The sequence below is a fragment of the Chiroxiphia lanceolata genome, chromosome 15 (genome assembly GCF_009829145.1).
Source record: "Chiroxiphia lanceolata isolate bChiLan1 chromosome 15, bChiLan1.pri, whole genome shotgun sequence".
Lineage (NCBI taxonomy): Eukaryota > Metazoa > Chordata > Aves > Passeriformes > Pipridae > Chiroxiphia > Chiroxiphia lanceolata.
This window is the reverse complement of record NC_045651.1, coordinates 4339159-4366367: the sequence shown is the minus strand read 5'-3', so window position 1 is coordinate 4366367 and position 27209 is coordinate 4339159. Positions and strand designations below refer to the sequence as shown.

The 27209-nt window shown below is 39.6% G+C and overlaps 1 protein-coding gene across 1 annotated transcript in view; it reads left to right on the top strand.

The window, feature by feature from the left end:
* The first annotated feature begins 3962 nt into the window (after positions 1–3962).
* DOCK2 (dedicator of cytokinesis 2) overlaps positions 3963–27209 on the top strand; it is a 164648-nt gene continuing 141401 nt past the window's right edge. Inside the window, exons 1-14 of the mRNA XM_032703120.1 lie at positions 3963–4108; positions 11653–11736; positions 14456–14496; positions 16626–16681; positions 16830–16926; positions 18047–18195; positions 20163–20298; positions 22415–22569; positions 23182–23263; positions 23738–23873; positions 24541–24616; positions 25576–25652; positions 26027–26152; positions 27009–27133. Coding sequence (XP_032559011.1) covers positions 4072–4108; positions 11653–11736; positions 14456–14496; positions 16626–16681; positions 16830–16926; positions 18047–18195; positions 20163–20298; positions 22415–22569; positions 23182–23263; positions 23738–23873; positions 24541–24616; positions 25576–25652; positions 26027–26152; positions 27009–27133 — 1377 coding nt within the window. The 5' untranslated portion in view covers positions 3963–4071. The remainder of the gene's footprint in view (positions 4109–11652; positions 11737–14455; positions 14497–16625; positions 16682–16829; positions 16927–18046; positions 18196–20162; positions 20299–22414; positions 22570–23181; positions 23264–23737; positions 23874–24540; positions 24617–25575; positions 25653–26026; positions 26153–27008; positions 27134–27209) is intronic.

Sequence of the window (27209 nt, the reverse complement as noted above, 5' to 3'; positions counted from 1 at the left end):
GTAATGCAGGTGCTGTGTGTTGTCATGCTTTTAGGAGACAATTTTGTAATGTTCTGAAGGTCCTGCAATATAATTCTGAGGAGGGCTTTTAAGCTTATTCCATTGATTCTTTTTTTTGAGCATTTATATGGAAATTTGAGTAATTCCTTTCAGTCATACTGCAGTTTAAGCTCTCTCTGGTGAATGGATTAGCCACTGTCTAGGTAGAAGGTTCTTAGTTCAGATGAAAGTTCTGTAGGACTTCTCCTTTTAAATCCATCAGGGAAAAACAATTCACTGGGGAACAATCTTGCCAACCCACTGGCTTGGTCACAGTTGTGCCAGGTCAGAAGTGGTGCCCTGGGGTTGTGTGAGCTGTGACTGGGAGTGGCTTTAGCTCATCACTCACCTCAACCAACACTGAACTGTAAAACTGAGTCACAGCAAAGTGACTGAAGAGGTGGGAAAGTCACTTTAAATGACCACTTCTGGCTTCTCCCTTTCCAGTGTGGAACTAACTCATCATCAGACCATTTCTACACAGGGAGGTTTAGGCACAGCCTGGTGGCTGCTGCTGCTGGTGGTGAACAAAATAATCAGAGATCCACGTGTCATACAAGTTAATTGTATCACCATTAATCTAAGGAATTTGCATCCAAATTCTTCAGTTGGTTATTGAGTCTCCATAAGAGAATATCTTCCTGTTATCTCTTAAGATATTCCATGACATTACTGGAAGCAAATGTATATCCATGAAGTAGTTCTTACTCTTCTTGCTTTGAACTTAAATGCTGCTGTGTTGAAGAAATCCTGCTTTTCCTGCTACTAAATGTTAGAAGAAAACCTATTTTTTTTTTATGCAAATGGTGAAAGTTACCTTTGTTTATTGTTGCTGTGACACAAATAGCATAAAACAACTGCAGTACGTGATTGTTCTACTTAAAGGAAAACCTCAGGTAAGCTGACATTAGTTGATGTGTTTAAATGGGAGTACTGAGCTGTAGGTTGTCTAGGAAGACATTTAATTATATGTTATGTTAATTGTATGTTGAGTTATAGTTAATTATATTTTGAGCTATTTGGCAATATGGCATTACTAATTTTTTTTTTCTAAATGGAAATAACTTGTTAATTAATGCTACAAACAAAATCCCAATCAGTGACATCCCAGTTCTCTCTTACCCTCAGGAACTGCTTCACCTCCACTGCTGGAGTTTCCTTGGAGTGTGTAAGTTTTTCATCTTATGCAATATTTGTGTGCTCACACATCTCTTGCACAACTACAGCAGGTGGGGAAATATGTCTGGCATTCAGGCTTTGGTTTGGCCATAATATACTTAAGGTTTTGTGCCTGAGAGTCCTTTGGGCATTGCCTTTTTTGGTTCTGTTTTGTCACAGCAGTTGCTTTTTTTTTGCAGCTGCTCACAGATCTTGGCTTGGAATAGAATTCAGAAGCAGTTAAATGCAACTTCTGTGTTCTGCTCAAGTTCTCCTGTATGATGGAAATTAGCACAGCTAAAATTGGCTAGTTATAAAGTCAGCATCTTAAAAGAACTTGTTTTCTGGAACCAAGAGCAATGTTAAAGGAAGCAAGAATTGTCTCCCTTCCTCTGCCTGCCCCCCAGCCCCCAAAAGGGAAGTTCTACCTGTGAACTCCCTGGACAGAGAGTTTCATCTTTTGGGGAAGCCAGGAATTTTCTGCTTTCCTTAAAAGAGCTTCTGTCTGAAAAAAAGTCTTAAGGAAAAAATTATGAGGTATGTGAGGGTGATGAATCTGCCCACTGTTTTCTGTGGAATATTAATGTGGAATGGTAACTACATAAATAACTTGGAACAAAACTACATAAATAACTTGGAACAAAAGCCTCCCCTGCCAGAGGGTGTAACAATTATCCACCTTAATTCTCTAGAGCGATGTTGGGATTTGTCCTCTGGTGTAAGAACAGGATTTTAGGGTTACTGTGCATGCTTTGCTCTGGGTGCACTTTCCTCTTGAAGCTAGAGAAGGATTTTGTTCCTCAGTCCATTTTTTTGGGAGTTACAGCTCGGATTTTTCCGCCGCGGTCAGATTTTTCCGCCGCGGTCAGACGGGGTTGTCTGAGCCAAGGGAGGTGAAGCAGCAGCAGGTTCTGGTCGAGGAGTTGCAAAAGCATCATCGTGAAAGTTTCAGGGGAGGAAGTCAGAGCAGATGTGTGTGCAATGCTGAGCTGGGCGTGGGGAAGGGATGGCACGTGGGAAGCAGCGCTGCCTGAGGGAGTTTGGGTCCTCAAAATGGCATTTTTGGGGAGCTGGGATGGTGTGAGGGGGGATGTGAGCTCTGCACAGAGCCCAGTCCCTGGGTGTGTGCTGAGCTCTGCACAGTCACAGCCAGGCAGCAGCAAAGTGTTACCAACTGGATCCCAGCTTGAAGGTGAAATTCCTGTATTTTAGATAATTTGTTTGCAAAAGATACTGGTATCAACTAGGTTTAGTAGACCTACATGAGGAAGCATGTTTGCAAGTAAGTGCTAGAAAGGATTTCCTCAGCACTGTTGTGTTACAGGTAAGCACCATAAGGAAGAGAGATGTAGAACAAGAAAATAATAACACATCATCCTTTAGGCCAAATAGGAAATGGGAAGAGGGGATTTGCTGCAGCAGGGATTGGGAGGAGTAAGGAAGATAGTTATCACTGGTTAGGAAGCTGTTGCTCAAATCCCATAATGTAAACTAAAAGATGAAATGGTTCAGCCTCAACATATTTTTTTAACAGAAGAATGATATAAAATGGATGTTCCACGGGTGGGAAAGATTTAGAACCCATAGATGGAGCTTGTTGTCTGTAAATGGAGATAATGGATGTTGCTCAGAATTTAGCCCACTTTAGTTAATGTAACATGAATTTCAATGTTATTTTAGGGGAGAGTAACAAGCTAAACCCTTTTGCTAAGCTACTATGTGGACATGGTGAAGATTTAGGGCAATTCAAGCAAATCTGGTAAAGTTTAAAGTGATTTTCCTCCAGAAATATGTATCAGAATTCCATGTGCAATGAGACAGACTGGCAGTCTGTGCTCCACATGATTGCTAGTTAAAACCAAGAAATAGAATGTCATGTGTTATCCAAAATGTCCCAAGGAATGTAGCGTGGCAGCGTTAAACAGTTTGGATAAACAGTGATTGCTAAGTTGCAATATAATATCCAGAGGACAGGATTGTCACGTGAATTTGTTGTACTAAGCAGGAGATCAAACAAACAAACAGTAAATCTTTGCAAGCATTTTATTTGGGGTTTTTTTGAGTCCAAACTGTAAGTGAAGAAGATGAGCGAAGGTGGCATACTTGCCTTCAATTAAGTGTATTGTCCTTAATCCACGTTACAAACAACTTGGATTGATTTTTTTTGCACATCCAAAATGTCCTTATGGCAGTTAGCTCACACAGCAGCTGTAAATATGCCATAAATTGCTTTTTCCAGTTTTGTCTGGACAATAAGTCTTGAAGAAAGTGCTGCTTTGTTTAGAGACTAAAGAGAAAGTCTTCAACGTTTTTTCCTGCAAACATAAAATGACAGAACTGAGAAACGATGGGTGCGGTTTGAAACGCGGCTTTGTCTTCGCCTCTCAGGAGAGGTGAACTTGCAAAAGAAAAAAAGACAAATCCTTGTTCCAGGACAGGTTAGAAGAGAGCAGGTTTTAAGATGTTTGACCTGTGAAGTCAAACCTTTCGGGTGTGGTGTTGTGAGGTGAAGGGAGCCGTGGTCAGAGGTGTCACTGCAGCCGGGCTCACACACGTCCCCAGTTTGGGGCTGGTGCCGCAGAGCACTGCCCTGGGTTTGGTCCTTTGCTGATGTGTTACCACCAGTATCGAGCAACAGTAACACCCAGTTTGGGATTCCCCTCCCCCATGACAATGTCTTGAGTTGAGAAAAGAGGAAGGAAGCTCAGAACAGCAGCAAATCTCGCAGCTGCCTCCGCCCGCTCCTCGGTGCCGGCGCTGGGGAACGCGGCTCCTTCCAGGCCTGGCTTGGTCACCCGCCCTCAAGGCTGCAGCCCATCAACCTTGGATTCCTTGCTGGTGGGCATCCTTTGGAGCCTCAGGGGTTCATGTGTGATGGCAAGATGGCACAAGACCGAGAAGACTGGCGTGGGTACGTAACTGAGCTGCCTTTTGGGTTGTGTCTCTCTGCCTCCTGAGCAGGATGTGGGCAGGTGTTTGCTCTGCTGTGATGAATCAACACTTTCCACCTTACCTTGGTGGCTTCATTGAGATGATCCATTTTGTAAAAAGCTTTAATCCTTCAACCAGAATGGCAAAAAGTACACGAGTGTCAACTTTCTCACTCTCAAGTAATGCAGCTTGGTATTTTAGAAACAGACTGAGTAACTTGCAAAAAGTTACTCGTGTGTTGTTTAATGCCCAGCAGCCAGAAGTTATGGAGAACAAACGTAGGGGAAGGGGAATCCTGCAGTTGCTTCTGCAAGATTGTCACTTGTGGTTAGTGTTACAGAAAAAAATCTGTATTTCAACTGGTAAGTGGTTTTTTTTGGAAGAGAAGTCATCTTCTTAATCTGAGTGATGTTAACTTGTATAAAGGGCTGAATTGCTGTTTAAAAAAAGCCTTAAAATTAGAAATCAAATCTAAAGCACTTGAAAGATGCATACTAGTACTCTGTTATTAAACTTCTAAATTCTAAAAGACATTTTTTATTTGAAGTAGGCCATGATGTTTTGTGATGTGCCTTCAATTCAAAAAAATCCACCCAAATGGCTTCATGAAATAAAGTAAATCATCAAAGCATTAATAAGAGGAAAAAAATGTTTTCTTGTTCAACTTGCATGTGCAGCAGTAGCAGAATTGTGAAATGGAAGCAGCCTCTTGTGGTTGCAGTTTATATTACAAAATAAAGGGTATGTAAATATTTTCTGTTTCAGTTTTATAAATAGTAGAAAATACTTAATTTTTGCACTTGTAGTAGTCTCTGTGGCATTTGGAAAGTGCAGCAAACCACACGTAATAAAAACCCCCTTGTGAAAATATATTACCTGGTAAATTAATGCCAACCCAGCAATGTTGGTTTTTATGTCCAAAGCAGAATATAATTTAAGCTCTAGAGAAGGTCACTGGGAAGAACCGACCCTGGATCCTGGTGGTTTTTCTTTTGCCCTGTTCTTGCTCTCCTGCTGCTCTCACCCATGAGCACACAGTGATTTTAATGGCAAAGAGAATCTGAACAGCCTCTGTCCTGCTGTGTGGTGACAGTGGGAACTTGCTCCTTCTCTGCTCACCCTGAGTAAGTCCATTTCCTGGGTTAACCAAGGTTTCTGTGTAACACTGGATTGTAAGACACTTTATGTTTGTATGTAAAAAATCCCAGTTGCAGCAGTGCTGTGGTTTAGTCTGTCACAAAGCAGAGTGGGCAAAATGGGAACAATAATCAAATGGACTTCCCAGCAAAATCAGAATACTAGTTATTGAAGTATTCATACATGTAACTTTCTGGTAGGTTGTCTTCAGTAGGAACATTCTGCCTCTGCTTTTGTACAATTGCTTGAAGTTGATAGATGAGTACAAATTCAATAATCTGTACCTTATACCCAAGAGTTCCTTTTCTTAGCCAAGCTGTTGGTTCACAGTTTATTTTCCTTTCTCTTGGAAATTAAATGCATTCTTTCATGATATAAGTTGGTGAGAAAAGTGGGAGAATCTTTCACCCAGAATAATTAAAATAACCAACCAAACCAACCCAAACAAGCATCTACTGCCACCACTGGTTGTTCTGTCCTATATCATAAATTAGTAAACTTATCCACTTAGAAATTGGTGGAAAAATAGGCTGATTGCTAAACTTTACTAACTTTACTCTATGAGTTTCATTTGATTAATGAGGCCTCAAATATGAGGTATTAACAACTATATTCACAAGTGAAGAGGTTTTTAAATTTATAGTCTGTTGTAGTCATGTCTCCTGTGTCTCAGGAAAATAAGAAATATGGGCAAACAGAGTCGACTGAGTCATAAAGTCTGTGAAAGGTGAAAAGCTTCTGGAATAATAGACACTGGAAGCTTTTTGACCATGTGGGGTTATCCTGTCTTAGGTGATTTTGGAAATCTTTGGTTTTAAGTGTCTGGTTACAATTCTCAGGTTGAATTTTCAAGCCCTTTGTTAGGAGTGAGCCCGATTGCCTCAGTTTCTGCTGATGGGCAGAGTTTCAGTTGGAAAGAGTTGGGCCCACTGTGCTTTGGAGGAGCAATGTTGTGCTGCAGGTGACATTTGGAAAACCACACCATCCCATGGCCATGGTAGAACCCAGCCTGTGTGCCCTCTTTTGTGTTTCACTTGATTAATTGGGATGGTCCAGGTGGCAGATGTTAAACTCTGTGCTTGGAAACCACAAGCCTGATTTTACACATGAAACTTGTTCTTAGTCTTGGAGCATTCCCAGCTTAAATATGAGCTATTTCTGTGGACAAGACAAGATGGAATAGTCATGGTAAAAGTGGGTTTGGATGGCAGGTTCCTGATGGAAAGTGTTTGCTCTGTGCTCAGACCTTAAGGGAAGTTACAGACTGGTGAAATATTATATTGGAATGCTAAATTCAAGCATCAGATTTACTCCTGTCCTGCTGAAGCTGAAAATGGATGTTTGTCAATTTGAAGCAAAAATCATGGAGGGTTGTGGGTGACTTTTTTGTAAGTGTAGAAAAACTCATGCTCAGCCTGAGAGTGAAGGGCTGTGGCTGTCTTGTCTGATTTCATTTGCTGAATGCCTCTGAAAATTATTTTACATCTCTAAAATCTAAACAGATTGAGCTGTAAGGGAGCAGAGCTTTGTTCAGGGCAGGTTGACTCCTCCATGAAATGTAACCCCTGAACCCACCAGGCTGTTCCAGCTGCTTGGGAAACAACAAAAGGCAAACTGAAATAAGATGAAAACAAAGCTAAGAAAGGGATTTTTTTCATCCATGATCTTTCACCAAAATGAAAAATCACAATTAAATATCCTGTTCTTCATGAAGACTTTTAAGAAAAATAACAGTGCTAATGTTTTATATGAACAGGTAAAAATTCAGTGACAATATCTTTGTATAACTAGTTAGGCATGTTAGAACTTCCTGGTTCTTATAATCCATGCTGGCTTTGTTGTGTTTGAGAAAGAAAATAAGTAGCTCAAGTCAGCTCAAACCTCCATCTGTCCCCAAGGTTAAGCATGTGAGGAAATCTGTGTTGAATTGTTGTCTGAGATAACGGTCTGTTACCTGAGAACTGAAGAGTTCCCCTTGGATTTTCAAGAAATGAAATCAGCCTCTCACCCACCCTGAGGTTTGATACCTGTGAAATATCCATCAGAACTGTGCCCATGTTCACGTTTGCTCTGTGAGATCTGAGGGGGGGGGATCCTTAATTCAGAGCACTGGAACATAAATTTTATAGATATCTTTCCAGAAGTTAAGAAATCCTGTTGGGACTGCATAATATTTTCACCTAAGGTGAAAATGGCAACTGAACATAATTAGAAATTGTTTGAATATGCAAAACACCTCATTAGTTATTACATCCAAATCATACCTAATAGTCCTGATATTATGGAAAAATGAAATTAGGAGCTGGCTCAGAGATACTTCAGGAATTTTTGTCAAATTCAGTCTAAGTGGAAGGGAGCCAAGGAAACCAACCAGAAACATGGATTTTTACTAAAAGGTAAGTCCCAAAATGGAACAAGGTAGTGCTTGTATTTCTTATAAAGGGCAGAGCAGGGACTGCACATGAAGGGAAAACAGGCAGGAAAGACAGGTAAGATTATTGGGATAACAAATGGTTTCAGTGTTGCATGTCTGTGGGATTTTCCTTGCTTACCCTTCCCATCTTGCAGTAGCTTACAGGCTAATCACATAAATAGCCAGAATATGGGGTCTTAAAGCAAGTGAATATTGAAGAAATCCATCTTTTTGAGGGAGGAATTCTCTTACCTAGGTCACTGTGACTTTTCTAGAGTGTTTTGTGTGTGAGTGTTCCCAAACAAGCTACAAAGGATGATTTTTTTGTTGTTGTTTTTCTGCTTGTCTCTTTCTGAATTGAGGGGGACACGAAATTTCAGTTACAAAATGTTAACTGTTTTTTGGTACTTGCTGAATTTATTTTTTGATAGGAACCTTAACAGTGTGACTGTTCTGATTTACTTTTTATCTTGGAACGTTGAGTGCAATGTTCTTTAGAGATTTTCATGGCTCTGCTCTGGAAAATGTGCCCAATCCCTGCGTGGTGCAATGGAACAGCTCCACAGCCACATGTGTATTGAAGAGCATCCACACCTATATATATGTGGGGGAATGTGTATATCATATCCAGCAGGTCTGCCTTTAAGAGATAAGCAGGAATTAAATGGAAATAGAAGTTTTCTTCAGCCCTCATGCTCATTTTTTGCCCCTGGGATGGACACTGGGAGATGTCTTCAGTTCTGGGGGTGAGGGTGATGCACAATCACAGTCACTGTCCTTACAGCAGGTCCTGTTTGGCTGGAAAAGAAAGGAATTTTTGGGCATTCTGCCACGGATGGGAATTGTTTCCAACTTCCTGAGGTACAGTTCTAAGCCCCCTTGTGCTGGAGCAGGGTTCAGTTTGGAGAGCTGTCCATGCCAGCAGTTTGACCTGGTACTTTTGCTCTTCAGCCCCTCTCCTGAGGGAGCTCAAGCCTGGAATCTAAGGGAGTTTTTCATTGGGCTGTTTGTTTGTTTTCTGTCATGTGTGTGCTATAAAATTACCACCGAGGTTGTGGTGAGCTCTAAAAAAGATGGGTTTTATTTGCTCATTTGAGGGAAATTTACTGTGTTCTCAATTAAGTGTGAAGTCCCTCTTTAGGAGCACAGGAGTTCAGAGCATTCTCTGTGCCTTTCTGGGGGAGTCTGACAGTGGCTGTGTGCAGATTCCCTGCTCATGGGAACACCTTGGCCTGGTGCTGCCTGCTGGGGAGGGCATCTGCCAGCCAAAGCTTCCCCACTAATCTTATTGCCATGACATCAGCTGGTCCTGAGGTCAGCAATCACTGTTGGGATTTAGAATGAATGCTGGGGTCTCTGAACAACCTCCTGTGCCTTGGGGATCCTGACTCACAATGGATTTATGGTTGGGATAGAGGATACCAGGGAGGGGAGAGGTAGGAAAGTTCTTCAGACAGTTTTATTTCTACTGAATGGAGAGTTTACTTTTAAAAAACCAACAACCTGTGGTGGGTATCCCACCAAAAAAATCTTAATTCCCTACTGGGTTTTCATATTTTTGAGGAGCAAAATGAGTTAAATATGTGTCTGTATACCATGCACACATAACCCTGAGGATCTCCACACACGACCTCTCCACAGAGGGTGGAAGAAAGGGAACCCTTCTCATGGCTGGTGAGCTCTGAGGGGATACTCCCAAATATAGGAGGGTCCCAGTTTGTAAGGGAAATGACATCACTAACAGCTGACAGAAAACATCACTGGATATAATACTCAAATTTTCATTCACAGTTAATAATCAAAAATTAGCAGGTATGATAGTTAAGCTGTAGATAAGATGTACAGACATAGCTGATGGTATTAAGTTGTCTGTTTAGAGTTTTTTGCAATGGTATATGGAAGCTTATCACAGTTTCTTGTCACAAAACGTCTGGGTAGGTCTATAGCTTAAAACTTAGTAAAGGGATTTGTTAAACTCATCCTGCCAAACAATCCAAGCTCTACAGTAAAATCTCTCTTGTTAAGTTTCCACTTACTCATTTAGAGAAGTCTAAGCTCAGAGAACCACTTCCTTTGTCAGTTTGTTGCTGCGCTTTTCAATATATTCGTGGCTGGTAAATGAAGCTTTTAAGGGAGCAAACCCAAAATGCAACATAAATATATGACTCAGTAATTTGAATCCACGTTTTGAGACAGCTACAACTGAGTAGAGCAGTGCATATTTTGAAATCTAAAGCATGTGGTAGTCAGCAGTAACCTTAATTTGCATGAACATTTCAGGCAAAAAGTAAGAGCACACACATCCCCCACATCTCCCAAACACCTCGGTGGAAATGTGTCTTTAAATGTCATGGGAACTTAGCAGGGGTTTGGCCATCTTTCACTTCTTGAAAAGAAACCACTCAGAATGTAACTGCACATGTACTATACACACATCTACTATTTAATTTCAAGTTTGTGTGCAGTCCTCTGAGCATCACTGAGGGAGTGTCTTCAAGATTCTCTCGGATAAATGGCTGAATCTGGACAGCAGAGCCTCACTTCAAAGTTATTCTTTAGTTTCCCCTCCCCTTGTGTTGAATTGTTGAAGCCCTGCTCTATCCACTCAGGAGGAGGAACAGCTGGGAACGTCTCTTCATGTAAAAAAAAATAAATAATTACCAGTAAGTCCAGTAAGCCTCTTACATCTGAGATTCCTTCTAATTTCTGTTCCAGAAATATAGCAAATATAAAACCCCCAGGAAACATAATGTATGGAATACATGTAAAGTAACAAGGATGAATCTATTTAGCTCTACACTCCTACCTCAGGCATTTTCCTGAAAGGCAATTTAATTGGAGCCTTTAAACATAATTCAAAGTAAAATGTTTAAATAAAATGTTTCCCCAGTGTACGTTTTGGCCTAGCAGAGATTTAATATCCTGCTTTAGAAGCCTGGATGGGGGGAGAAAAAGGAGTGGGGGAATATACTGAAGGTGGGCTCTGCTTTATGGATCAGTGTTCCCCTAGTCCCAAATGCTTCCAGTTTGGATGGACTGGGACACTGGCAGGAGCAGGGCAGAGAGCTCTGCTGACCAACACCTCTCCTGCCCCAAGCAGGTCGTGTTCAGTGCCAGTGTTCCTGTTCCCACCTGCACAACTTTGAGTTTCACCTACATATTTTAATAGTTTCCTAGTGTGATTTAACTCCAATAACCACTTCTCCTCTCTAATGCTGTTGTTCAAGTCTATAACCAAGCCCATGAAGAAAAAAAAAAGTTACAGAGGCACATGGTAACCATAGCAGCCCACATCCTGTAGCCCTAGAACATCAGAACTGGTAAGGAGGCTTATTTTCTTGAATTCTCTCTGAAAGTACTGTTTCTTAACCACATAGAGATAAGCTTCTGATTAGAACACTTTTAAAATCCACTGCTCCTGTGTTCTTTTCAGAGTCATACAGAGAACTATGAAACTTTATACTCTTTCCATATGAAACAGTTTCATGTTAAATTGAAGCATCTAAACCCAGGAAAGGGTTCAGGAAATTCAGTTTCTGTAGGCAACTCTGTGCCCTTTCTCATCAGTGTAGCCATAAATTTCTGTAAGCTGTGTGCTCAAAGCCCTTGAATCTGTAGACAAACAATTCTCCACCACTGTGAATGTGTATTTATTCAAGACCTGCATCTTAAATCCTGTGCAGAGCAGGTGATGAAGAGCTTGTTCCCACGTGCCTGCTGAGGTTTCTGTGGGGTTTGTTGATTATTTCTTGTTTGTTTTCAGCACTGGCAGTTTTCACCACCTTTCCATTCTCACAAGCAAAGAGACAAATTAATGGTGACAAATGGAGCTTCTTGATAGAATTGTGGTTCTGCTTGTCTATCATAGTGTGCTTATCCCAGTATCAGAGTCTTAATAACCATGTTTGGTTTTCAGTTTAATTGTAGTGTATGGCTGTATTGAAACATAGTATTGTCATCCTTTAATTTTTCAGCTATATACAATTTCAAAGGCACAGGAATACCTCAACTACCTCTTCAGATTGGTGATGTGGTCCATATCTTGGAGTCCTGTGAAGGTAAGTCACTTGCCTTCCACTATAGGTTTCTTTGTGAATGACACAATCCTTTCACTTCACAGCAGTTCCCTGTGTTACATCAGTAGTTGTCTAATACTCTTATTTTTAGTGGTGGTAGTGATCTATTTTGAGGAAGAACCTATTCTTTTTTGAAGAGCCAAAATTAGGCATATTACAGTACATGTGGTTTTTTGGGAAGCCATTACCAAATGAGGAAGTCATCAAGGTGAACATAGAGTTTGTGAAGTTGGTGCCAGCTTTGTAACCTACCTGATGGAAGGGACATTAAGTTTTAATGAAGTACATTTTTTGCCTCTAAACTAGATATTTGTTGCTAGGAGACATTCAGAACCCTTGTTATATAAGAAGGAAATCTAGTATGTTAAAGAAATGAGGGTCTGCATGATAGAAACATTTCTGAGAACCATCCAACTTGCAGCAAAAATCCAAGTCCAGTCATTCATGACAGTCAATACCTTCACAGTCTGACTGAATTCTCTCTAAATGTGCAGGAGCTACTAAAGTTTTATTAGCATACCTAACTCACAGCAGTCAGGTGTCTCTAAGTGTCATTGTAACAGTAATGATTAGTGATGTTCTCTACCAGGTTAAAAAAAAAATTGAGAAAAAAATTATGAAGTGCTTAAAGCTTTGCAAAATGTGTTGTAAAATTACCCTCTTCAACCTATTTGTGCTGATCCAATGGGTCTGTTGTATCTTACCAACTGCAGTTATGTTCAGGAGAAGGGTCAGCTGCTGCATTACACAGTCACAGACACAGCCTGGTGTTGGAAGGCACTTGGTACATTGTGGTCACAGGGCTGCAAAGGCTCTGAAGCTGTTTGAGCCCAGCCCACTCCCCTGCAGAGAGCTCTGCATGGAAACAACAAAGAACTTGAGAGAGGAGCATCTGAGAAACCACATTTCCAATACATTGGAGCACATGGTTTTTCTTCTACTTGTGAAATTCAGTATCTCTAAGCATCAGTGAAAACGTTGATGTTGCTCTTAGACAGGCAGCAGATGAATCTCTCCAAGTCACAAGTAATGATCCACGGCCTCTCCTAAAACCTGCAAGCTCTGCAGAATTCTTTAAGCCTCCATTCTAAGCATTTTGGCTCTGGAAAAAACACGTGGGCAAAGCAGAAACCTCCTTAGCCCTGTGCTCTGTGTTAGTTGCAGAAATAACACTTAAGGTTTCTGATCCCTGTGGTACATTTGTTGTCAGCCCAGAGAGTTGAGTGCTGATCTCATGGGGTTATTTTTTATATGAAGTCTTTTCTGAATCCCCTGCCCTTGATACCTTGTCTTATGAAATATGTTTGCCAATGAAGAAGCAGAATCTTTCACGTTGTGTGAGTGAAGTTCATCTGTTATCAGATATCTTAAAAATATGCTGCCAGCTGCAGCTGGTGAGTAACCAACAGTGACAGGTTCTTTCCTGTGCTCATTTTATGTCCTATTTTAGTTGGTTTTGCGTGCAAAAAAATATATGCCCAGAACATACATGTGCTGTCACAGCAAATGGGAGGAAATAGATTCTACACACCTGACTGTAAACTGAGGCTATGTGCAAATAATTCAGTTTTAGAAGTAAGATGGAATTTTGTTGTTGACAAAGACAGTGACGGAAAAAAATACCAGTGCAAAAAAAACCTGAAAAAAAGATGTCCTGAGTCTTTTTATGAGGTCAGTCATCCTCCTGTGCCTATTAACATCACCTTTCTGACAGCACTGTTTGGGATTTATTTTTGTGTGTGTTTTGGTTGCATGGCTGAAATTCCTGTGCTGTCTGAGAAATGGTGAGAGGGAAAAAGTGGCAGGGAAGAGATCATAACAGTTCATTAAATTATCATTAGAAAACATATGCTTTTAGCCATAAAATACTTTGTTTGGGATGAAAACATGTAGTATTTAACAGAGTTAAATAGTGTTGCTGTGGAGGTGATTTTGCATGGTGGCTGTGTGCACAGTGGTCACGGCCTCTGCTGTAATTCAGGAAGGTTGAACTCTGCATTTTATGTTTTTTTGTAGAAGTTTATTGTGACTTAACCGTGGAATAGATGGAATAAAATCTGATTTGGTGTTTTAGTTGCCACTACTGCAATACAGCACCCCTGCCTTCCAGGAGGGGTTTCTGGTTATGAATGGAGCACAAACCAAATAACAGTCCTGCACTGCCTTGAGGTTCTAACTGGAAATTGCTTATTCAAGCTGAGTCTAAAAGCTATAATTCCTCATGGCAGAAAGGTGGCTTAAGTCTTATTATATACAAGGAAAATGGATATGTAACAACCATGTGCTGTATTGAGTTAATCCTACACCCAGAGCACAATCAAAGGAGCTCCATGGGCTGTCCAGTCCCATGGGCCACCTCAGCTGAGATAGATATCTAAGGGTCTGTGATAAATATTACACTGCAAAACAACTCATCCTACCTTTTTAATGTGAGTGTGGGGGTGTGAAATCCAGTGTAAGATTATCTGTACTTTCTATGCAAGACTTGAAAGTCGACCATATAATCATGTTTGCTAAAATTCAAGTCATGCTTAATGTGCTTCCTGGTGCTCACTTTAATCTGTGTATGCATAAAGTAGCCTTTAATTTTTACAAACATTATGCTAGATATTTCTCACATGAAATAAAACTCGTGACTTTATTGGATGTGTTTTAATCCATGGGTTTTTTTGTCATACCAAGTGATCTTTCTCCCTTTCAGATTGGTACAAGGGTTACCTGGTGAGATACAAAGGAGCAGAGGTAAGATCACACTGTTCAGCCCTATGGGACTATTTTTAACAAGTCAACCCCTGAAGTGGGTTTTTTATTCTCTCTTAGTAGATGGTTCTGTCCTGATCTCTCAAGTCAGCTCTGTCCTCTCTCTCTCCTTTCAAGATGAATAAAGTGATCAACATTCATCCTGGACAGTTGGTAAATAGAAGTGAGAACTGGGAGAAAAGCAGATCACTGAAGAAGAAATTACTGTGTCTTCAGGTTAACAGACACCATTTGAATTAAATTTTGAGTAAATTTACTGCTAGATATATTTGTTTCTATACTTTTTCTAAGGATTTTTCAGGTTACATACAATATAAACAGCTTGCATGAGGCTCAAATTCCTAAATATCTCTACGGTACAAAAATCATATTAATTAAAAAAAAGGTCAGTATTCTCATACCTAAAGATGGAAAGGCACAGATGAATAGTTTTTACCCTGGGTATAGTGACTGCTGAGTTAAATACCAAGGAAGTGACTTCTTAGTTTTAAATGCATTTTTCTAGAAGAAAAACATTTCTTTGTTTTAGTAGCTTGCTCTTAGCACAAGGTTTTTTTAGGGAGCAGCAATGCAAAGGCATTTGAAGTTAGAGACTCGTGCCTGTATTACAGCAAAACTGTTTGCTGGAAGTTGCTTCTCTGTATCTTGGGAAAAGGATGTACAAAACCTTCACAACCTCTTTAAAATAGATATCTGGGGAGCAGAAGGACAGATAATATGCCAACAACAAAAAAAAAATGGAGTAGTGTGAAGTTCTCTAATTCTCCATTATTTTTTTTCTGTTCTGTATTCAGTGGCCTGTAGGTATTAGAAATGACTTCAACTAACTTAGAGAAATTCATTTGTGTCTGTTTACAAACTATATGTGATAGCTGAAAGATTTCCTTTCCTTTTGGAAGCATTAGATGCTTGAGTTGTTGTTTCATTCCATTGCTCATTGACTCCTCATCCTACAAGACAGAGGAATGAGGGATTCTTTGTGGGAATTATGAACGATGTCCAGACTTCCCCCTGCTGTTTCTCCCATTCCATGAGCTCCAGGACACCTGTTTGTGCCCATTTCTAGCTCACCACAGAGAAGGCAAGAGCAGGATAGTGATAAGGGAGTTTGCCACAAGTTCTTGACCCAGCACAATATTTCAATGTATTTCAGTATTTCAGACACCCAAGGTAGTGACTATCACCTGCTTATCTGCCATACTTGAGGGTGGACATGACAGAGTGACAAACCATTCCCCCCAATGCCACACCTGTGTCTTCATTCCTCCTTTGACATTTCTTTTGAATCAAAACGCTGTTGCCATTTATTCTACATAATATTTTTATTTTAATTGATTAAAATTTAATCTAAAAACTAAAAAGGAAAAATATTTACCAGAACTGATCACTTCCTTTTAACTAATTCCTAATATTGCTGAAGGGCTTCAAGATCAATTCTTCAAGAAGTATTATTAATTTGATGTGCTAAGATATCACTAAATTTAGTATCAGTGTGACCTTCTTCTGTTACTTGGCTTCTTCATGGAATCTTTTGAACTTAAATCTTAATGAAAAAATGTGGAATTGATAAGACATGATTGTGTTTTGATTAAGATCTAGTGCTTAAAATAAAAAGGCTATAGAAGTTGAAATCTAACTCAGAGAAAGGCTTTATAAAGTAGCACATATGTTATTGAATTATTATGGGACTTGAAGTACCACAAATCACTTGTTGAACAGAGAAGAATCCAAGAAGAACCTGGCTTAACTGTCAAGAAGAGATTTGCAGGTTCACATGACAAAATGTTTCTTTAATGAATTTAAATTGTGTGGTATTGACTTGTATTTAACTGTACTGTTTCCTGGGGGAAGAGTGTGGAAGGTGGTGTTTCTTATAAAGAAAGTTAATCCTATGCACTTAATATTAGCAGAGAAGGATATGACAAAACTTCTATTATTTGTCTGTCAAAGAGGAATGCATTTATTTGAATAAAAAACATTTTTTTGAATAAAAAACTAGATAGCCAAGAGTTAATTGGGATATTACCATTTATGTGATTAACGTTTATGTTCATAGTCATGGCTGTTACTTAAATGTTCTTGGACTTACTTTTTTTTTTCTCTTTCAACAGGGAATATTTCCTAAATCCTTCATCCACATCAAGGAAGTGACTGTTGAAAAGAAAAGGTATTGAATTTATCTGTTGTATCACATTAAGAGTCTTGCCTGCTAAACATTGAGTTTTAAGGCATTTATAAAGCCCAATCACAGTAACTACAATATACACCCATGAAACACAGACTCTCTTTGTGTTATGTTTTCTTCTATTTCCTAGACACACAGAAAACATAATACCTGCTGAAATTCCTCTAGTTCAAGAAGTTACCACTACTCTCTGGGAATGGGGAAGCATCTGGAAGCAGCTCTATGTGGTAGGACACTTAACACACTGTTTATGGCATGATAGTCAGTCCTATTTATGCATAGTGTCCAAATTTGTGTGTTTTCCTCGATGCAGGGCAGGGTCTGGGTGGGTTTAAGGAATTGTTTCCTCACTGCTTAGATAATTACCATTTTCTTCAGTGGCTTTAAATGTCTTTAAATGGCTTTATATCTGGTGCAACCATCCACCTGGCAGTGGTGGTGCTGGGTTCAGGGTTGGACTGGATGGTCTTGGAGGTCCCTTCCAAACTTGATGATCCTGTGATTCTGTGAATGGAAAGGCTGAGGGGTGTTGTAACTTCATGGCAGTTGTTTCAACACTGAGTATCCCGGGCATGATAAATTTTTCGTAATTTTGATTTGTAGAGGTGGAAAGTCTCCAGGTAGGAGTATAAAGCAGAACCAAGATGCACGTGAAGAAGACTCATGATGTTCTTGGAATGCTAAAACAAAGGTTGTTCAAGGATTACTAGGGGCATGTAGCTATTAACAATTGGCAATTTCAGCAATTGTGCTGACTGGTTCAGGATCCCAGCTGTTGGATTTTCTTTTTTTTTTCTGTTGGATCAAGGAAATCTTGAATGTGGTGTAGTTTTCTGAAACATGTCACTTGTGAAACGTGTCACTTCTTATTCTTGTTAAAGTCAACAATGAGAACCCTTCTTGTTTCAGTGAATGACACTAAAACTGCTTTAGTGACTTCTCTGCATTCTCTCATTTTTCTCTTAAATGTGTTAATACCACAGTCAAATATTGTTGTTCCCAAAATGATCTTACCAGTCTCTCAGACAGAAGTAAATTGCTTCTGTGATGTTTTCCCTCGATGAGACTTTTAAAGAATCTTAAACCAGCACAATTAAATAAAACAAAAATGACATCATTCCCTATCCCCATACAAACTACTTAAATTTCATGTCATTTCTTTATGGTCACATGGGAGATTCTGTCCTTAACAGTTTGTGGGATGAGAAGAGGAAGGAAGCCGGGCTCATTACTTTGCCTGCTTCCTGCAATAATTTAGCATTAAATATGGCACGTATTTAATTTTCAAGAGCAATGTCACACTTCAACTTGAAGCCTGAAACTTCTTTTTTTTCTCTTCTGTCTCAGACAAACAAGAAGGAGAGGTTCCAGCAGGTGCAGTCCATGATGTTTGACCTGATGGAGTGGCGCTCACAGCTCCTGTCCGGGACTTTGCCGAAAGATGAGCTCAAAGAACTCAAACAGAAAGTCACTTCCAAAATTGATTATGGTAACAGGTAAGTGGCCTGCACTGCTTCTGGAAAACCTGATTTATTTTAAAGCCCATCACCGAAGAGATGACGACAAAGTTTTCATGTTTGCAGTTTTGTAACTCAAAAATCTGATTCACGTTGAATCTTCCTCTTCAAACCTCTCCCTCTTACTCCTGGGATAATAGTGGATACTGTGGTGAGGTTTCTCATAATAAAGTGCCTTTTCAAAGCATTAATTTATTTGTTAATTATAAATATATGAGCTTGCTCATTGCAAAGACTTGATGTCAGATAACTGGCCTTTATATACACATAACACCAGTGTGCTCAGGACTCAAAACTTGTCCACCCCTTACAAACACAGTCTATGTCTGTAGTATTATGTGACCCTCAGAATTGGTGCTGACAGACCATGGTAAGTCTGCAAACACACACATCCACACCCAGTTCACTGGGGAATTTCCAGGCAGAATTCTAGTTCTGATAATAGAAGTGAAACTACCAGGGACAGAATAGTTATTTGACAAAACATCTCATCTCCTTGTTGCTAATGAAAGGTCACTGCAACACAACATGGTTTTTGGCAAAAAAAGTGCTGTTGGTGGCGTTCCACCATCTGATAAAGGAAGAGAGAGAGAGCTTGATAAACAAATCTTTGTAGTATTGGTTTTACAGGCAATGAGATCTGCTTATAAACTCTACTTAGCTATTTTAAGTGACTGTGGTTGTTGTGGCCTGAAGGCCTCTGTGCAGCTGGAAGTCTTCTTTTAGCTTCTAAAAGCTTCTCAAGTACCTGTGGCTACACATAAACAATGAGCACAAGATGTTAGGAAACTCTGAACTGTTCACTGTGATTTGGATGCAAATTTCTGATTAATTTTATTCACACAGAACAGACTGTGGGATACACTGGGTCCTATTACACTGGGTGGAGCTGAATGGTCACTCCAAGACAGGGTTTGCTTTGAAAAACTCCAGTCAAAGTTCTGATCAAGACAACTCATTAACACTTATTTGCTTTCAGATTTTTTTCACGCTCTTCTTTCCACGTTATGAGACAGTGAACTGCTTCCTTTGGAACAGCAGGGGTCAGGGGGATGTTTAAAATGGTTTGGGATTGCACAGAGAGTTTATAAACACCTGGAAGTGTGGGGTTGAGTTGTGTTGTGTGAAGGAAATTTGCCAAACTGTGGAGAAGGAATCAAGGGGAACAATAATGGGGGCTGAGTGGGTCACTGTGGGAGAGGAGATTGAACACCAAATCAGGAGGGGTTGTGGATTATCACGTGAAGTGGTGCAGATGTTTTATATTCTGACACAGAATGCTTCAAACAGCAGCAGCAGTGCTGGAAAGGCAGCCAGAATACTCCAAAAATTGGGAAAAGTACAGTACAGCACAAAGGAGGCCAATTTTAGAGGGGGACAGAGGATTGAGAACCTAGATAGGGATGAAAGGCTGTCTCTTGACATGAAGATACAGTGGACAAGATATGTAGGATCTATGGAGGTAAGACTTGAGGTTTTAGATGTTGAAGGGGGGAAAAAATGAGTGGAAAGAATAAAGACATTATTTGTATGAGAGCAAGGCAGAACAGAGCACAGCAGTGAGTTAAGTAACAGGGCTGGGAGGGTGAGAGAGCAACATAAAAGCAGAAGGTAACAGGAAAATTCTGCACGTCTTGATTACAAACATTGCACATTAAAAAGCAAAAATGCTGAGAACTGTTAAAGTCACTGAACAGGGTGAACCTATTTTATGTTTTAATGCTTTACCTTTTAATGCTTTGGTGACATTATTATAAATTTCTAAATACTGTACAACAGCTTGAAAACAAAATCACCTGGTTTAGTTAAATTTTTCTTCGGGGAAATACAGTTGCATTTATTTAGACTTTATTGCTTTAAAACTTGAAGTCTCTCCTTGTGTGTTAGGTTTCTAAGCTTTCTTTATATAGAGGGAAATTACCCAACCATTATTTGTATTTTCACAGAATCCTTGAGCTCGACCTGATAGTTAGAGATGAAGATGGAAATATCTTGGATCCAGACAACACCAGTGTCATCAGCCTATTTCATGCCCACGAAGAAGCCACTAATAAAATCACTGAGCGAATCAAGGAGGAAATGGTAGGAATGAGTGGGAAACTTAATGCTTCCTTTCCTAAAATCCAAACCAAAAACTAGTCTAAGGGCTGAAGGATGTAACCTTCTGCCATAAAAGGTGGAAACTTTTGCCTCTGGCTTTAAGAGTAGATTCACATTCATGTGGTGTGAACACGGCTAAGCCTCAAATTGAGTTAATTGAGTCTGTGCACCGGATTTGGGCTGTAGGCTGGGCTGAAAGCCTCTGTCTAAAGCTGGTTCTAAATCCATTCTTGGATTTCTGTATGGAAATACATCTCCTCTTTCCATCTGTGGACTACTCAATGGGCTGAATTACACCATGAATAGTTACACACTTGGAGTTCAGCTGCACACTGTGAGTGACCACAGCTAGTTTTACAAGACTTTGTGGCAGCACTAGTTGTTTGCTAATGTTGCTGCCTGTTAGTTAGTCTGATGAAGCTGAATTTAAGCTCACTGAAGAGGCACTAAGGTGAACTCAGCATAATCTTGTGGACACCAGAAGTTCATGTGCCAGAGCAAAGCTGACGAGTGCATAAATTTAATCTTCTAAATTGCAAAGCAGGTGACTACACTCCCTTGACCTTTTTCTACATTAAATCTCTTCAGGGATTTTTAAGCCTCTTTGGTTCTTTTCTCCATTTATGAGAAAATAAACTGTAAAAAAGCAAGTAAAACACTTGAGAGAAAACAGTTGGGTTGTCATGACACTTCAAGAACGCCCATGACAAACCACTGCAAAAAACTTTTTGAGTTGTTCTCAACAGTGTCAGTAAGTAAATGTTGCTCCCCACACATCAAAATGTAATTAACCAACAATATAAGGAAAATTAAACTTGGGAGTCTGCAATAGACTGTGGTGAGTTGTTTTAAAAGTAGAGCCAAACAATGGGTTTAGGCCATCAAGTGTTAAGTAGCTGTTTCTTGGTGGTTGAAATGGAGTATAGGTAGAATTCAGGAGCCTATTTTTGAGTCAGTGAACCTGCTCAGCTGTGTCTTGATCTCATCATGTTATTTGTCTCCTCTTCAAAGAGACTTATTTCATTTTGCTGGTGCTTCCAGCACACTGAAAGCCCATCATGATGTGGATTGCAGACCTTCTGCTGTATCTTGCTGTGTCCAAAATTAATTCTTTCAGACTTATAGACTTACTTCCGTGCTGACATCTTTAAAAGTGGTGAAATTGTTTCCCCCTTTATGTAACTGCCTGGTGGCTGAAGAACTGAACTGACAGGGGAGTCATAGAACATCTCAAGGTGGAAAAATCATAAGGACCAAGTCCAACTCCCTGCTCTCTCCTAAAGGGTTTTAAGTTGCTGCAGCATAGCAAAAACACTGTTAAGTCTTTTAGGCACAGTATTTTACCAGAATTTGAGAAATGGACTTCAGAGTAGTTCCACTGAAAGCAGCCTGGGGGAGGTAAGGTTTTGAATATATTAAAATACAAGAGTGAAACTTAACTTGGCTCTTTTCTCCTGAATGAAAGTAAATCTAAGATTCTCAAAATAGGAAGGTTCCTGGAGGTGAAGGAAGAAGGGAAGAAAAACAGTTTAGCTATTGTGTTCCCTGGAAAAAAACCAATAAAATAAACCCTGTTCCATTTCTGAAAGGAGAGCCCTGCTGGGAAATAAGTTTACAATTCCATACAAAGGAAGATCTTACTCATACCAAGTCCCCTAAGTGATTTAAGGCATCTCTGTCATTAACTTTGTCATTATTTGCACATGGGGTGCCCCCCTGGTCTGAGTTCAGTGTTTTCCAGAACCAAGTCTGAGCTTTTTATCTCCCTGTGTGCAGGGAGGGCTCAGAGGAGGAAGGTGGGATCTTCAATATCTCTGTCACTTCTCCACTTCTGACCTGGTGACTCTCCAGCTTCCTTGCAGAAGGGGATGTTAACCCCTGGTGAAGCCTGGTGGAGGGTCAGAACCTTATTTGCTCATCGTGTCTGCCTTATTAAGCAAAGCTTTGAGAGCAACGTACAGGGCAACAAGCATTTTAATCCAAACTTCCTTCGATTTTTCAAGATTCACTTTTTGTGATATGTAACAGTTAAACTGCTTGTAGCATCCCACCATTTTAATTAATGGATCCAGCTAATGATTTTCCTCCTTCTGAGTAGTCCAAGGATCAGCCAGACTATGCATCGTATTCCCGAATGTCTTCAGCCCCGACCCACAGCCTCTATGTGTTTGTGAGGAACTTTGTTTGCCGGATTGGAGAGGATGCAGAACTCTTCATGTCACTCTACGACCCACAGAAATCAACAATTATCAGGTAAACTTTCCTCTTTTCGTTGGAGAAGAGCAGCAAAAGCAGCCAGCCCAAAGGAAGTAAAATAATTGCCACCGTGCTAATAATGCAGGGAATACAGAAATAAAAGGGACAAAACCCAAAGCAAAGTGAAGTGTGGGCAAAACTAGTTCCTGGTTCTACTCAAGGATTCTAGGTTTCCAAATGCTTTGATCCTGGATTGAACGTTGCAGAAGTTTGGAGAAGCCTGAGCCTGTTGCAAATTTAAAGAGATTATTCTTGATGGGGAATATTGTGGTGTGTGGAGTCAAGTGCTGAAAGAGGAAGAGTGGGAAAAAAATGAGAGAAAATCATAAATTCCAAGACAGATTATGTTTCTGTGGAGTATTTCCACCAAACAGACTATGATAATAGTGATGTTTTCTAAAAAAATAAAAGGTGTCCATTTGTGTTATGTTCAAGTTATTTTTTTCCAAGCTTAGTGATGATATTTGTGCAGTGTTTTTCTTGTCTTTTTAGTCTGGTATTAGATTTAAGCCATCACCATAGAGTGCCTGTTATGCAGCTTTTGTTCTGTACCGTGTAAGGGAGGAATTTTTAAATCACATGACAATGAGATATTTGTCTTCAAAACAGTGAGAATTACTTGGTGAGATGGGGGAGCCGAGGCTTTCCAAAGGAGATTGATATGCTCAACAACCTGAAAGTGGTGTTCACAGTAAGTGTTTTCCAGTTTACTTCTTACTGGCAAATCCAATTGTCTCTTCTCTGTGGTCACTGCCAGAACTCCTGCAGAATGAAGAAGGGGAAGAGGAAACAAGAGACAATCTTAGAAACAGAGCAAGACTGAATGTTTTAATGTTCCAGTGCTTCAGTGGTCTTCAAAAGAATTTGTTGCCTCTTAGATTTGCTGATGACTTGATATTTTTATCTGCTGTGTCTCTTGGTTGCTATTATTTTCTCTATTTATCTTACCTTATATTTTCTTCAGATTTTATCCTTTCAAATTCATCCTTTGTGCTCAGGATGTTTTGTTCGTTGGAGGTGGTTTTGTTTGGTTTGGTTTTGTTAGTTGTTGGTTTTTGTCCCTGTTGATTTCTAAGACTCAGTTTCTTACTGGAGGTCCTGTTTCAATGTCACAGCTCGGTTTTTCCTCAAGTAATACTTCAATTCTTTTCTGGTTCTGTCTTAGGATCTCGGAAATAAAGACCTGAGCAGAGACAAAATTTATTTAGTTTGTCAAATAGTCCGAGTTGGGAAGATGGATCTGAGGGACAGTAATTCCAAGAAATACACCCAAGGACTCCGGAGGCCTTTTGGGGTGGCAGGTACCTGATGTCTCCTGTGCTGGAGCTCAAGCAGGACCCAAGGGATGTTTGCCAGCCCTGGAATGTAGAATCTCTACCAAGACACCTCAGAACACAAACCAGCTCTATCAACTACCTTCTGTATTTTTTTAAATCCATAAAACTTAAAAACTACTTTTTAGTTCAAGTCAGAAACGTGCTTTTGAATTTAATGTTGCTATTATTGTTTAGTTCTTTATTATTAATTCTATGATAATACAGTTATTAAGTATATAATTAAGTATACAATAATACAAATAAATTGTTATTAATTGTTAAATATATTATTATTAATTTCCTGTTTATATAACTTCCTGCTAAGTGTAAATGGAAGCACAGTGCCAGAGTTTAATGACAGAATTCCTTGCAAATGAAATCAAGCCCACGATTATGTCCCAACAGCATCACCAGTGCACTCACACCTGTATTCCCAGGATTAGACCAAAATTAGTCTGAATTCTCCCTTTACTCAAGGTTTGTAGTGTGGACTTTGCACTAAATGCTCTGCCCCACAAACCTGCCCCTGTTGGGCTGCACTGCTTGCTAGTGAAAATCCATATTTCTCTCGAGGCACAAGATCATTCATAGAGAAAAGAGCCATTTTGCAATGCTATTATATATTTTAATGATTTTTCTTTTCTTCCTCTAGTCATGGATCTCACAGATATCATAAAAGGGAAAGCTGAAAGTGATGAAGAAAAGCAGCACTTCATTCCCTTTCACCCGTAAGACAGTCCCAGATCTCTTTTTGATAAGGACAAGAATATTTATCTGTCTCTTTAGCTGTAACAACCTGAAATGGTTGAAGAATAAGTTTTCCTTTTAATAATTTTATGCTGTAACAATGTTCATTATTTAAGTGTGACTTGAAAAGGCATTTAGGACTTGACAGGGATTGCACAGCATGTTAAATAAATGTATAATTCTACGAATGTGCTCCTTCAGACAGCTGGTACCACATCCCATTTCACAAACCCAAGCCAAATAGTTACCCCTACTCCACAGTAACCTTTACAAGCAAGGGTAGCTACTAATTTATGAGCTTGGTTCTGTGCTGAATTTGAGAAAAATCTGAGAAAAAAATGGGTTTCCTTTAAAAAGTAATAGAATTATCACACATTATTTTCAAAAGAAATACCAGACCAGCTACCTAAAACTGTGATGCTCACAGATTCAATGCAGAGATTCCAGTATTTACTGGGAAAATCCTTGTGCATCCCACCTAGCACTGCTGCCATGTGCTCTGGAGGATAAATTTAATTCTGAAAGACCCAGCTATGACACACTGGTTTATTATTTCTCTTGTTTCCAAATTGATCCAACGTGTTTGTTGTGTGAGAATTCTTTCTAAACTCAGAAGCAGCAGATAAAATTTCCAAGTTCATTTCTCTAGCTGTTTATCAGGGAGAGTGGAGGGGGCAGGAGGGGCAGGTTGGTGAGGCTGTTCACATGGTCACTCTGGCCCCAGACACCATCTTTAGCTGGTCACTGAATCTTTTTCACTTCTGTGTGCACAGAACTGAAAAGGGAGTGGGCTGGAACTTGAGGGAGGGGCAATGAAATTATAGAACATATCAGAAGAGGGTCAAGTCCAGCAAAGAAGACTGAGGCTGTTTGTCATTTATGCTCTGGTCTGATCTATTTAGCACTCAATTCCCAACAGACATTGTTGTTTATCCTGCAGGGTAGTGGCAGAGAATGACTTTTTACACAGCCTCCTAAGCAAAATCACTGCTTCAAAGGGAGACAGCGGGGGACAAGGTAAAGTGCATTTCTATTATTTTCTTCTAAATAACAAGGTATTTTTGTGACACTTCATTTTATGTTGTTTACATTTTAAGCAGAAGGTTTTATGTTAGACCTGTAGCACCACCATGGTGGTGGGTCAACTTTGAAGCTGGAAGTGAAGAGTCACGAGTTTGTTGCAGAATCTTAGAGGCAGTTTTAAACTAGTAGAGGCACTTTTGGATTACAGGGCTTTTACTTTCATCTACAGGAAGTGGGGAAAGTGAATTCTTATCCCTGCTTTGCTGGGTGGAAGAGGAAATCATTTGAAGACAGGTTATTCTTTTCCCTACTAGAAATGCAATGTTTCCTCCTGCCTTTTTTTTTTTTTTTTTTTTTGCTCTTAATAGGTGTCTGGGTGACTGTGAAAATGCTGGTTGGGGATGTGATTCAGACTAGAAAGGACTACCCACACCTGGTAGACAGAACCACTGTTGTTGCTAGAAAGCTGGGATTCCCTGAAATCATCATGCCAGGTAGGAGGTGCTTTGTTCTGGAATAGGAAGGGATTTTTTCCTCTCCTTCCCTCTTTTAATGAGCAGCAGCTGCAGCTTTACTTACTTCTGTAAGGGGTAACTCAGAGGCTCTTTAGAATTCACTCCAATATTGTTCCAATATTAGAGGGTTATATAAAACAGTAAAATCCTTGGAAAATATTTGCTATTTATTTATTTTATTCCAAAATAAAATCAAGACAGTGATTGATAATCCTGTCTCCTTGTACATTGTTTTCATGTCCTGCAAGTAGATTATGGTGGATATCACTTCAATTTTTAATTACCCTTGGTTTTATTGTAACTTATCGCTCTCATTTGATAAGAATATACATATGAGTTTACAGTCTCTTTATTTTATTTTATTTATGACAAGATATCTTCCAATTGAAATCCCTGTCTCTGCAGTGTTTCTTTTAAAACAAACAAACAAACAACTTGAACCTTTCCCTCCCAACCTAAGTAAAATTTTGATACTTTTTTTAAAGTCATAGGAATTCGTTGACAGGAGAAAATTAAACTTCGAAGCTCCCTCTAGAAAGAGAGCTGTGAATTTGGGGAAAATTCCTACTGGATCAACCTCCCCCTCACCAGCAGGTGTCGGGGCAGGACGAGAATTGCTTCGAGTCCCTCGGAGAGCTCCTTATTTGTTGCGTTCGTCATCACGTCGTAGTTTCTCTTCAGCTAAGAATAAAAACTGAAAAATTTAAGTTCAGATGGAAAATAAAACATTTTTATCTGTTTCACCGCAAAAAAGGAGATTCTTGTGTGAAGTGCGGTTGATCCTTTGCTCCTACAGCGTTTTAATTGATTTTTAACCTTTCGATTTGTTTTTTAGGAGATATAAGAAATGACATATATATTACTCTGCTGTACGGAGATTTTGATAAATACAATAAAACAACTCAGAGGAATGTGGAAGTGATCATGTGTGTCTGTGATGAAGAAGGAAAAGTGTTGCCAGTAAGTCTTCTTTATTTTTTTTTCTGTATGAAAAACATACAGAAACATGAGTTGTGTTTTTGAAGTAAGACTTACC